Source organism: Meles meles, chromosome 1, assembly GCF_922984935.1.
Source record: "Meles meles chromosome 1, mMelMel3.1 paternal haplotype, whole genome shotgun sequence".
Taxonomy (NCBI): Eukaryota; Metazoa; Chordata; class Mammalia; order Carnivora; family Mustelidae; genus Meles; species Meles meles.
Window position 1 is genome coordinate 191,582,610 of NC_060066.1, and position 13,559 is coordinate 191,596,168.

The 13,559-nt window shown below is 45.8% G+C and overlaps 1 protein-coding gene across 1 annotated transcript in view; it reads left to right on the forward strand.

Moving 5' to 3' along the window:
• The window catches only part of LOC123926444 (CUB and sushi domain-containing protein 2-like), a 596,474-nt gene that overhangs the window by 542,960 nt on the left and 39,955 nt on the right, over positions 1–13,559 (forward strand). The window contains exons 50-55 of the mRNA XM_045980312.1: positions 1,418–1,603; positions 2,554–2,748; positions 4,620–4,793; positions 6,018–6,191; positions 10,124–10,297; positions 12,938–13,126. Of these exons, the coding sequence (XP_045836268.1) occupies positions 1,418–1,603; positions 2,554–2,748; positions 4,620–4,793; positions 6,018–6,191; positions 10,124–10,297; positions 12,938–13,126 (1,092 nt within the window). The remainder of the gene's footprint in view (positions 1–1,417; positions 1,604–2,553; positions 2,749–4,619; positions 4,794–6,017; positions 6,192–10,123; positions 10,298–12,937; positions 13,127–13,559) is intronic.

Here is a 13,559-nt window from a genome sequence, read left to right on the forward strand (position 1 = left end):
TTATTTTTGCCCTCATAAATGCTTGGTAGGTTGACCAGGTAAAATTCTAGATTACAGATCATTTCCTTAAGTAATTTGTTCCATTATCTTTAGACATCCATTGTTGCAGATGGGAAATGTGATGCCAGTCTGATTGTCATTCCTTTGCAGGGATGTCTATTTTTTTCTCTCTCTGGGAACTTGTAGGAACTTGTCTTTCATCTTCTGAAATTCCATGATGATATATCTAAGAATGGCTCTCTTTGCATCCATTTGGCTCCCTTTCAATCTGAAAACTTGTGTCTTTCCAGCTCTGGGAAATTTTCATCTGTGATCTCTGTTCTCTCTGGAAATCCAACCTATTGGAATTTGGACCTCCTGGATGTTGACCTCCTATGTTTTCAGTCCTTTTTTCTCATTTTCAGTTTCCGTCTTTTTGGTCTATATCCTGGGAAATTCCCTTTGCTTTTAATCTCCAGCCCTTCTATCTTAATACTTATTTTAGCAATCATATTTTTAACTAAAAAGAGCTTTTCCTTGTTCTGTTGTCATTGTTCTTTTTTCAAAGCCCTTTGTTCTCATTTTATGAATATAATATGTCACCTTGACTTTCTCAAGATACTCCCAATCAAAGGCTTAAAACTTATGTATCTTCTATTTCCTGAGTTAGCTCTGTTTTCTAAAAGAGAACTTTATTTCTATTTGTTTCTCTTTCTAATCTTATCTTTGTTTATGTCTCTCATGCTACTGGTTGTCCCATATGTACAGTGTCCCTGATTAATCCACTTAAAGGAAAGGCAAGGCTGATTTTTCCAGGTGGCAGATGTGGGTTACATTTATTGTGATTGCATACAGGTATCTTTGCCCACTAGGTCTCCCTTGTGAATAAGAAGTTGAGTTGTGAGTATGTAACAGAGATGAGCAGGCAGAGGGGCGGCCTTTAGGCAGAGAGCTCTTAAATCCTAGAATTAGAAGAGCTTTACTTTGAGATGCCATCTCACACCTGAGCAACCCTGATTCTCTCAAGGGATTTCCTATTTTTTTTTCTTAGGTCGAAAAGAAAACCCTCTCTATTTTATTTGGAGACTAGATTCCTGGGTCTAGGATATCTCTACACTGTATACCTCTACACTGTATTTGTGAGAAAGGTGGAGGAGAATTGGTCTCACCCTATAGCTCCCTCATATTTGAAGCTACAACTTCTCCGCGCCACTTAATCTATCAACACGCTTCGATCTGCATTCCATCTCCCTAAGTTTTTTTTGAAGTCTCCTCTGCAGCTGATCCTCCCATTTTGTTTATTGTTATGAGGCATTTCTACTTTACTGGTCTTTGCTATAATTTTATTAGGGCCTTGGGGGAGAAGAAAGATTAAAAAATGTTCTCAGAATACCATCTTGAACCAAACATGCCCATAATATTTTTTTCTCTTTGCTAGCTCTTTCCTGTGGGCTTCCTGAGGCCCCCAAGAATGGAATGGTGTTTGGCAAAGAGTACACAGTGGGGACCAAGGCTGTGTACAGCTGCAGCGAAGGCTACCACCTCCAGGCAGGTGCCGAGGCCACAGTAGAGTGTCTGGAGACAGGGCTTTGGAGCAACCACAATGTCCCCCCGAAGTGTGTCCGTGAGTCCTTGGGCAATGGAGATGGGTATAAGGAGGGTCTGGGTGTGCAACTGAAAAGATTCCTGCAAGGAGTGAGCTAAAAAGCCGGTACATGGAGGTTGGGGATTTGGTAAACAGACGGGAGAGAGTGTCATCTACCAAGTTGGGCTTCCATTTGAAATTGCTCTCAAAGCATTGATAGACCATTGCACCCTGAGATGCTTCAATAAACCATCACAGAACTTAGGAATAAGTTCCTTTTAGAGGAAAAACTACCAGAACATTTGCGCAAATGTCCTTTGATCACAAAAGTCTAAAATGTTCTATATGCAACTGATGAATTCCTGAACTCTCCATCAGAAACTGATGATGTACTTTATGTTGGCTAATGGAATTTAAAAGTAAAAAGGGTGTTAGTTGGGAAAAAAACAAAAAAACAAAAACCTACCTCTAAAATGACAGAGGTACAGTTCACTTTAAGGCCAGAGTCACAAACTTGCAGTCTATGGGGCCATATTGAGTCTGAAGACATAGAGTTTTGTACTTTTGATTTGTTTTTTTTGTTTGTTTGTTTCTTTGGCCTATGGTGTGCTCTATGAAATTTCTGAATTGCTTCCTAACATTTTAAAATTGTGAGAGTTTACATAAAAAATCCATATTTCTAGCTCATCTTAAAAAATAAAGATCTGACCAAAGAGAAATTACAAAGTTCACATCTAACAATCAGCACTGATTTACTCCCTCCCCTTTTTCCTTTTCTTTTTTTTTTTTTTTTTTTTTTTGGTGGATCTGCCCACCTCAGTTTGCTTCATACCACCAGTCCAGCCACTTCATTCATTTAACAAACCTGCCTGACGACTCAAGATTCTTACTACTGCATTAGTCTCCCAGGCCCTAGCTCTGGACTCTCTCCAGTGTCCTCCATAAGTAATTAATTAATTAATCCTCCTTGCTGCTCCTTGTCCCCCCAGCTGTGACCTGTCCTGATGTCAGCAGCATCAGCGTGGAGCACGGCCGATGGAGGCTCATCTTTGAGACGCAGTACCAGTTCCAGGCCCAGCTGATGCTCATCTGTGACCCTGGTTACTACTACACTGGGCAAAGAGTCATCCGCTGTCAGGCCAACGGCAAGTGGAGCCTCGGGAACTCTATGCCCAACTGCCAAAGTAAGCCCAGGAGGGGAAGGTGGGAAAGTTTGGCACAGTGCCTCCCACCTGAGCTATACCATACCTGGGGAAGGAGAGAGGAGGGGTATCACCAGGGATGGCAATGTTCCTCCTTTTGAACACTCACCTAGAATCAGGAGTTGGGGAGATGTCTTACTCCTTCAGGGAAGTACTTCTTAGCATCTTATCGTCTTTACAAGTTGCTTTTGGGGTACACCTGGGTGGCTCAGTCAGTTAAGCATCTGCCTTCAGCTCAGGTCATGATCCCAAGGTCCTGGGGTGGAGCCCCACATGGGGCTCCCTGCTCAGCAGTGAGTCTGCTTCTCTCTCTCCCTCTACTGCTCCCCCTACTGTTCTCTCTCTCTCTCTCTCTCTCTCTGTCAAATAAATAAATTAATCTTAAAAAAAGAAAAAACTGCCTTTGTCCAGGTGAGTATCCCCTCATCCATGTGTTCAACATTCATGCCAGGTATTATAGAGTATGAAGATCAAAGGCTATGGTTTCTGCCCCAAAGAAGCTTATAGTCTGCTGGAGAGGTAGACCAAGTAAGGAAGCAATGATAATGGGGTGTGACAAGACCTGTAATGGGAGCATGTACAGCACAAGGGGTTAGACACCTAACTGTCTGCCTCTCCCTCTATATTATTAATTGTTTTTGTTTTGCAAGATAGTTTCCAAGGTCAGGGTCCCTGGGAAGCAACTCTGAAACAGAGGTTTATTAGGGAGTACCCTTAAGCTCTCCACCATCTTGTAAGGGAAGGGGAGGAAAGCAGTACTGGGAAGATGGCACAGTTGACCTCTGATGCAGTATCAGAATGGCCTTCCACTGACCCCACAGGGAGCTCTGAAGCTGGGATGGTCCATCAGAACTGCCACAGGTTGGGGCTAGAGGCCTTTATACCTGCACACTGACCAAACATTGAGTACAGAAAACCCCAGGAAGAAGCATGATCTAGATGGGAGAACTCTTCAGCCAAAGCTGTCTGAAGAGGGTAAGCAGCTGAGGGTCATTTGCCAACAGCTGGGGATAAATGTCCTCCCATCCTAAATGGGGGTCTGAGTGGCCCATCACAATACCCACTACAATGGGATATACTCGTGATATTTACTTAATCGATAAGGATGTGATAGAGATGGTGGGTGTTTGTAATGGGGTAAAAGGGAATAACATATCAGTGAGGAGTGGAAAGTTTGAGACTAGATGGTAGAAGAAGTGATATCCTCCCTACTCCCATGATTTAAGTCACTATTGTCTTTATGCATCCAAGTTTAGACCCCACCATGGAATGTAACCATGTATGTGGCAGAGCAGAAGTCATGAGCATGTAACAGCTTCATCACAGTGGAGGCTCTCACATTTGAGTGCAGCCTTGGCCATCAGGCCTCAGCTCCCACACCAGCCAGTGGCTATATGCAGGGCTCTGTTGGGAAGGAATGGGAGGCGGCCGCTGCTCTCAGGAGAAAGGACAAGGGAATCGATGGGCAGTGTCTGCTCTGGACACCCAGAGCACCACAGAATCTCCACCTCTAGTGTGGTGGTTCCTAACCAGGGTACCACCTGAACCACCTGATGAGCTTTTCTTAAATATGCACATGTCTGGGCCTTATCTCAAGAGATCATGAGTCATAGGTCCAGAGTACATCCTGAGCATTTTGAAAGCTCCTTGGCTCCTTCTGGCAATACTTCCAGTTGAGAGTCACTGCTCCAGGGTACACTGTGCAAGTCACTCTCGTGCCCCCATATTCTGCTCATGAGACCCAGTAAAGTTAAACAGGTCCGATTTTTGTCATTATTCTTGCTACTCAGAAGCAGCACGTGTCCCTCTTCATGGGGCTGGCTTTTCACTGAACACTTTGTGATCCATTTCAGTCATCTCCTGTGGAGAGCTCCCCATCCCGCCCAGCGGGCACCGCATTGGAACTCTGTCCGTCTACGGGGCGACAGCCATCTTCTCCTGCAATTCTGGCTACACATTGGTTGGCTCCAGGGTGCGGGAGTGCATGGCCAATGGGCTTTGGAGTGGCTCTGAGGTTCGCTGCCTTGGTGAGTGACCTCCCCAGACCTACCCTGCCCATGCTTCCTTCCGTAAGACAAGTTAGAGCTTTCTAAAGCTGGATCCCAGTCTTCAAACAGCATCATTTTATCTATGGCATAAAGTACTTAAGCCAAACACCAGTTCTTGGGCATCCACCGTGACTAAGACCTTGAACTTTCTTCTCTTGGGACACCCAAGAGGATGAGAAGAACTTCAAGTCTGGTGAGACAAAGTTCTATTTATAAATATATACACACACATATTTAAACATATGTACATACATATATACATGTGTACAGAAGGAATACATACATACAAACATGCATTCATATGTAGACACACATGTGTGTACACATATATGTACGTACGTGTGTGCACATGTGTGTATATGTGCACATACATGTATGTACATAATAAGCAAATGACAAAAACAACCTGGCTTACAAAGGACAAAATTTTTCATTTTCCCCATGGCCAATCCATCCCCTACTAAACCTTAGATTCTAAGGTATTCTCTCCTCTCACTTCTTTCTTGGATCCCTCAAGTCCAAAGGAGGGTCTGAAGCTACACAGACCTATCAGTGTAGATGGGAGGATGATCTCCAGAGTGAACAGTGCTGCCCTCCCATTGTCCCAGGCCCCTGTTAGGGATACAGTCATGAGTTATTTCCACAAAGAGCCAAGAATACCAGTGGAAATGCTAGGAATATACTCTACCCAAACCCCATTCAATAAAATAACACCTAGGTTACACTATCTGTGTCTTCTGCCACTGAAGGAGGAGGAAGGATGGATTTAACCAAATCACCTATTTGTGCACAGTTATTTTAGATTCCACTAGTCTTCGATGGCTTTAATGTAGACCAAGGTGCCCTTGCTCCAGTAGATGCTCGGTCGATGCTGGTTGATGGAAAAAAAGAAGAGGGAGACAATCCCAGAGGCAGGGAGGTGACAGTGATCGTTTCTAACCCACGGACAGACACAGAAACTATAGCCCAGAAGTGGATGGCCTTTTGCAATTCAACCTTGGGATTTGGGCTTGCCACTTCCATCACGTCTAGGATCCCTAAAGCTGTTCATAGATGGCTACTCCTGAATGGCTATCCTGGATGGGTGGCTGGGTCCTTGGTCCTTTTCCTCACCATCCCCGACTCCCCCACCCTAACCAACCCCCTACTCCTCTTCTATAAGTTCCTCCTTGATTTACATTCTTTCTTCATCTCCCACCAAAGCTGGGCACTGTGGGACCCCCGAGCCCATCGTCAATGGACACATCAATGGAGAGAACTACAGCTACCGGGGCAGCGTGGTATACCAGTGTGACGCTGGCTTCCGCCTGATTGGCATGTCCGTGCGCATCTGCCAGCAGGATCACCTCTGGTCGGGCAAGACCCCTTTCTGTGTGCGTAAGTATGTTATCCACTTTCCCTAGTCACGGGCTCAGACTCAACATGGACTTGCTCCCTTGTGCTCTTGATTAGGTTCGCTGAATGTTCTGTATGCTTCATTAATTTTTTTTTTTGAAAGACACATTATTACATCTCGTTTTCAGTTTTCGGCATCCTTCATTACTGTTTTTGCCTTCATCATCACCCTTCTTGGAATCCCCTTTGGTTAACTTGTTTGTTCATTTCTAGCTTTTGAGTTGGGAATCCAATGCATTTATTTTCATTTTTTTTTTTTACTGTTATTGATATAAGAGCTTAAGGCTGTGAAATGTCTTCCAATAACTGCTCTAAGCGGATCCCAAAGTTGATAATAATTAATGCTTAATTGTTTATTAGAAATTCTGTAATCTGGGTATAAATTTCTTCTTTCACCAAGAGGTTTCTTAATAGTTATGTTCTTTTCATTTCCAGGAAAGAAGGGTCATTCTACTTTTATTTTGTTATTCATTTATAATATTATCACGCTGTGTGTATTATTTCTACCCCATGGAATTTATCAATGCTCTCTTGACCTCATATTTGATCAGTTGTTCTGAATGTTCCATGGGCATTTGAGAAGAAAGGGGCTTAGGGTATAAATTTCTGTGTATAATCATAAGATGTGCCTTGATTGTCATCTGTGCCTTCTGTATGCTTAATGACTTTTTGTCACTTGACCTGTTTTGCCCTGAGAGGTATGTCCTAAAGCTTTCTATTCTTAGTGTCCTTCTATCTATTTTTCCTTGCATTTCCTCTAGTTTCTGCTACATAAAGGTAGTTGCTGTGTTATTTGGTACATACTTGTTCAGAACTATTATATCTACATTGCAAATTGTGATTTTAGCCTTTAAAATGTCTTCTTTGTCATTCTTAGTATTTTGGCCCCCAGCCTGGTATTAGGCTTATAACCCCTACTTTCGTCCTTTTTCTGTTTGCCTGGTATACTTTGAGCCACCCCTATATTTTACCCTTTCCAACTCCTAAGTACCACGGAGAGTTGGGCCTTACCTTGTGAGACCATTTGAAACATCTCTCCTTTAATAGGTTAGTTATACTCATTCACATTTATCTCTATGACATACGCTTGGTCTTACATCTGTCGTGTCTTCTGTAACTGTTATGGGCAAGATATCATACTCGGCTATTTCTTTCTCTGTGATGTTTTTGATGTTTTTTCTTTTTTTAAGATTTTATTTATTTATTTAACAGAGAGCACAAGCACGGGGAGCAGCAGAGGGGAAAGGGGAAGGCATGAGCGTGGTGGGGGCAGAGGGAGAGGGAGAAGCAGACTCCCCACTGAGCAGGGAGCTCCAGGGGCTCAGTCCCAGGACCCAGCCATCAAGACCTGAGCCGAAGGCAGATGCTTAACTAACTGAGCAACCCAGACACCCCTTATGATGTTTCCTTACTATTTTTTTCCCATTTCTTTTGGTATTTAGGAAATTCTGTAGAGTTTTATGCCCCTTTCCTACAGTCAGTGCACTGACCTATTAGGATTTTTTTTCAGTTTGTTCACATTTAAGATGGACTTTCTCTTGCAAGTGACTTCAGATCAATATTGGGCTGCTCCCTGCCCCGCTCTTCCCTTTTCTGTACTGTCTTGCTCTCCACAAAGGCTCACGATAGAAGCGTGAGCAACAGTTCTTCCTGGGTGCCGTGTTTGTTTTTCAATTTACACATAATTTAAAGCTTATAGCATTCTCTGTTTTGGTTATGCAGCAAACCTGGGCTTTCTATAGTTTTACTTGTTCTTCTTGTTAATCTGCAATTTTTTTTTAAATTTAGATGACCATTATTTAGATGACCATTATTCTCAGTTGCCCAGAAGTAATTTGGAAAATTCTTCACTTTTTTAAAGTTCCCCAAAGTGAGCCTTTATGTAACATGCAGGGCTAGTTTTTCTGTTTAATTTTTTAAAGCAGGTTTTTGTTTGGAATTCTTCTTCTTCATCTGGTTCTTCATAGATGAGATGGGGCAATAAAATAATGCAACGCACTGAATAAACAATGCGTGAAAAATTAGCCTTAATCGCTGCTTCAGTATTAGGTTTACACAAAGTAACACCCATCTATATTCAGTCACTCTTCCAGATGGGCCTGAACAAAACATTTGGTTTTCTCCAGAAGATGCAAATTCAGATGCCTTCAAGTAATTGGCACAAACTATGCATGCGGAGATTCGGGTTATAAATAATAGGGAATGCTGGGGTCTGAGAGTAAGTGGAAAATGTCTGCCTAAGCCTCAAGATGTTTGATTTTAAAACCAGCACGCATGGAAAAGCAGGGTAGTAAAGCATCTGGACACTTGGCCCCTGACCGTGGTTGCCTGGGGCCTACCCAGACCTCCCACCACCTATCATGTGGCTCTCTGACTTCAGATGGGTTCATTGACCTGCCTAAGTCTGCTTCCTCCTCTCCAAAGAGCAGATACTTCAGGGTATGGTGGGGATTAAATAAATGCACTTTTGGACCCAAAGCAGGGCAAACAGGACCCGAGAGAGGTGTGAGGCCGACGCTCTTGCTGTTGCTATGACAGTGGCGGTGTTGACGATGCCATATGACAGAACCCAGGACCTCTCGGACCTAGCCCCATTGTGTCCCAGAGCCCAGAGCTAGGGGGGGCATCTGGAGGAGGAAGGCAGGAGGAAAAGAACAAGCATTTATAAGTGACGACCCTGTGGTCGGGGCTGTGTGAACAGTCTCCACGTGTCAGTCCAGGGTTTCCGTAGCCATCACCCTCAGAACTCCCCAGCAATCCCACCTCTCCCGGTAGCTCTCCTGCCCATTCCCACACATCCCGCATGATTCCACCGCTTTCCTGAAGACCCGCCCTCCACCTCCTCCACCTGCCTTCTCAGCAAGGGCTATGGCAGGTAGCGAACGCAGCATGGAGACACAGAAGCTGGGTTGAGGACTCAGGTGAACCGCTGAGAAACTGCCCCAAATGAGATTCCTGGCCGCTCTGAGGAGGATGGTGGTGCCTGCCTCACAGGATGGTGGGGACTCAATGAAATGATGCAGATGGACCCCAGTAATGATTAGCAGATTAGATAACCTCACTTTCTATTTTGCAGAGATGAAGGAAGCCATCAGACAGTAACTCCTTCTAGCTCCTGTTTCCCATCCACGCCTCTGTCCTTCTCCCTTCCCTCCCATCTCTGTAGAAGAGTCTCTCCAGGCCCAAGGCTGTGTCCTCTCTCGATCCCCAGATCTCCTCCCTCCTGCTTCCTTAATGACCCTAATCTGCATCGGGTCAAGCATGACTGCTCATTCTACCCAAATCGCACAGATTGGCTGCTCCACATGACCTAGGCCAGAATCAGTAAAAGAGCCCAGAGAAAGGCCAGAAATCCCTCCTTCATCTGGAAGGAGGAGAGGGGAAGTGTTGTGCTCTCAACAACAGCTTTGGCTCCCCAAGGCTGACCTGCACCACAGGTGGGGCAGGGGGAGCCCACGGGTCGGGCAGGGGAGCAGTCCCTCTGTTCAGGCTGGGTGAGTGTCGACTCTGGCTCTGTCAAGCACAGCCCAGAGAAAGGCTGGGTCTGAATCCAGCCGAGGGGTGGTCATCACATCCGGGATGGAGAGTGGAGAGAGGGAGCCATGGGGACAGAGGCCAAGAAAAGGAGGGAGGGCTGACTACCCAGACAACAGACCTACAATCCAGGCCGGAGGCCCCATGGGGAGTCACAGAACGATTTCTCTAGAGTTGTCCAAGCTATAGATACGCCTTCCCAGAAGAAGGTGCATCCACATGCTGATTTCAGGAGATAAAGGTTTTGCTGCTAAAGAGACCATATTAGACATAGGGCTGAACTTCCTCCGTGCTCGTTAGAAATACTAGGTGAGAAAAGGATGAGATTCTGGGGTTGCGGAATAATAGGAGGGCTTACCTCTTGTCTGTTTTGGTTGCAGCAATTACCTGTGGACACCCAGGCAACCCGGTCAACGGCCTCACTCAGGGCAACCAGTTTAACCTCAACGATGTGGTCAAGTTTGTCTGCAATCCCGGTTATGTGGCTGAGGGGGCCACTAGGTCCCAGTGCCTGGCCAGCGGGCAGTGGAGTGACATGCTACCCACCTGCAGAAGTGAGTCCCCCTTCTTTTTGTACTTGGCCCCAAGTACTGCTGCCATTTGACCCAGCAGCAAAAGCCAGCAGATTCAGTCCTAGCATGATTTTGACACAGATGGGGAAGACTGAGAGCAGAGGAGAGTCATACATGAGGATTTTCTCAACCCCTAGACACAGCCATGTCTGTCCTTGTGAAGATTTCATCACTGGTTACATAAGCACAGCAAACAGGGTGTGCCTTTCAAAATAGAAATGGGAAGCAGTTTTCTTGTTTACATTGCACAGGACAAATACTCATCATTATCCTACGAAGCCCCATTCCTGAAGAAAGAAAAAAGCAGGAAAGTTAGAACGAAAAATACAAAGCTGAGAGCATAGGGGTTGGGAGGAAGCAGGAGGAAGAACAGAACCCAAGGAAGACCCTGGGCAGGGTACCCTCTGGCCCCATCTGGGCTTCTTAGGAAATAGTTTCTAAAGCTTTTCGAGGCTGGTCACAGCAGTAGGGATGAATGGAGCTGCCTTGTCCCAGGAAGGGCCTGGCAGACCCAGTGACATCTGAGTGGAGTGTCAACTTGGGCAGAACATGAATGAGTCCAGCCCTGACCCGGAGGTGGATTGAGTCTTTATTGTTGTGAGGACACAGAGTCCCTGGGACAACAGCTCCTCATCATAGTATGTGCAGGAGCACGGTGATTGGCAGTGTGTCATAGGTCATTTGTAACTGGTGTTAAAGGACACAGATTTTCAAATAAATCAAGAGGCATTACAACTAACCCTAAAATAACATCCGTCTGGTAACCTTTGAAGATGCCATTTTGAGGGAAAGAACGTTCCAGAAAACACAGGAACAACTGTCATGACCTGGTATTGTGCCTCAACAATCATCTGTTGAGGCAGAAAAGAGTTTAGAACTTGACTGCTGGAGGGTGTCGTTATCCCCCATACCCTTCTCAAGAACTGTGTTCCATCTCCACAACATGAGATGCAATTCCCCTGTAACTCCAGCTCCCACCCCTGGCGGTACCTTCCGAGAGTAACAAGCTCAGCAACTGATCTCAGAATCTGAGGGATGGGCTAAAATCTTAGAAGTTGTGGCCTCTGGTCCCACTCCCACCAGCCCATTCTTTCTGCTGACAGAGTGACTTATCTCAAATGCAAATGTGATCAGATCATTCCCTGTTTAAAACACCTTCCCAGACTCCCCATTGCCCTCACATCCATACTGTTCTCTGCCATGGCCTGACCTCTGTACTGAGGCCTGGCTGCACTGAACCTCTTCGGTGTCCTCTCCCACACCATGCACAACCCCTGGGCAGTCCCACACAGTCTCCTCGAATGTGTTCTTCTCTGTCCCTCTTGGTCTGGATGACTTTTACCCAACGATCAAGAACCAGCTTAAACATCACCTTGCCTTGGAAGCTCTTCCTGCTTCACCCCCCTCCACTGGGCAAGATAAACAGCTTTGTGCTTCTGGAAACTTCTCTGCTAAACCTTTCAGACTGCTTATTAAATAAAATAATTGCTGGTTTGTCCTTTCTCTCTAGACCAACACTTCCCAAATGGGGATGATTTTATCCATCTCCCCACCCCAACAGGGGACAGAGGTATAAAGACATTATTCATTGTCACATGTGGAGGGCTTCTCTCGGCATCTACTGGGTAGAGGACAAGGGTGCTGTTAGACATCCTGTAATGCACAGGACTGCCCCGACAACAAAGAATTATCATCCAAAATGTGCATAGTGCCAAGGTGGGAAAAGCCTACTCTCCACTGAAAATTCCTTGGTGTCTTTACTGCTCAGCACACCGCTTAGCGCTCGGTGCACAGCCGTAAAGAGTGTCAGTCAGTACATGCTAAGTATTCATTTTGTGATGTCAGCTTCTCTGAGCCTCAGAGAGGCTCATCAGAGGTAAAAGTACCTTATACTCTAAAAACTTATCCAATTTAGAAAAAAATACCTGTCCCACCACCACCTTATACGAGTAGGAGACCACAGTAGCATTTTGAAAGCAAAAGCACATATCACGGGTTATAAATGATACTGTCATTATCCTAAAATACCCCTCTGATTCTGAGTTAAGCTGCTTTGGAAACACTTCAGCATGTAGCAGTTAAATTTATCCCCAGGATATCAATCTTTCCCTGAAATACTCTTCAAAGTGGTTAAAACAGGTTCCAAAAAAAGACCAGCCCCTGTTGGAATCAGCTCAGATGTATCTGTTTCGCAGCTGATGAGCTTTGCTGGGTCAGGGATGGGGCGCCCAGAGATGAGGGAGTCACACCCTCCAGGGACTCCTGTATTCAAACAACTCCTCATCAGGGCTGATAAAGTTAGCAGTAGAGGTCTGTGCAGGGAAGCACTGTGGAGGGAGAGGAGGGAGAGGCTAATCAGACTGGGAGGAGGTGAGAAGGCTTCCCCAGGGAGGTGGAGTCTAGCCAGATGTGAAAAAACCTATCCCTTAACCAGGTGGTCAAGGTCAGCGATCAGGACCAGCTCGTCCTCCCAGGCAGGATCGGCTCTGTGCTACCAGTTTCGATCTGGAAATATGGCCCTACGGGGAATGCATGCCTGTTGGGACTTAGGAATTCTCCTTTGAAACCATAAGAAATCTTCACATCCGGATTTCTGGGTCTGATGGTCCCATTCCGTTACAGTCATCAACTGCACAGATCCTGGGCACCAAGAAAACAGTGTTCGTCAAGTTCACGCCAGCGACCCACACAGGTTCAGCTACGGCACCACCGTGTCTTACCAGTGCAACCACGGCTTCTACCTCCTGGGCACCCCGGTGCTCAGCTGCCAGGGCGATGGCACGTGGGATCGTCCCCGCCCCCAGTGCCTCTGTAAGTAGGGGTCATCTACTCCAAGTGACCGCCGTGCAAACTGATGGAGTGGCCCTTGTCCAAGAACATTCTTCCTCGTGTGGTGTGTGTGTGTGTGTGAGAGAGAGAGAGAGAGAGATATCACAATGGCAGTCATTCTGGCTGCTCCTTGGGCCCTATAGGATTATTTCCCACACCAACTCCTGCACTGTCTTTCTTCTGGGCCGGAAGCCTATTCTTCTTCCTCTCTGGCAGTTACTCTCCTCTTCAGCTCTCAGGGGTCCCTTCCTTTGCAACAGGCTGTTTGGCACGACACTCTCTCCCACCTTACCCCTTCCTTGCTTCTCCAGAAAAACAACACATGACCTCCTTTCTTTTGAAGGATGGAAGCAGAAATGCCACAGACTCTGGAGGCTGGGTGTGGAGCCTACTTAATAATTTTTTTTTTAAGTGG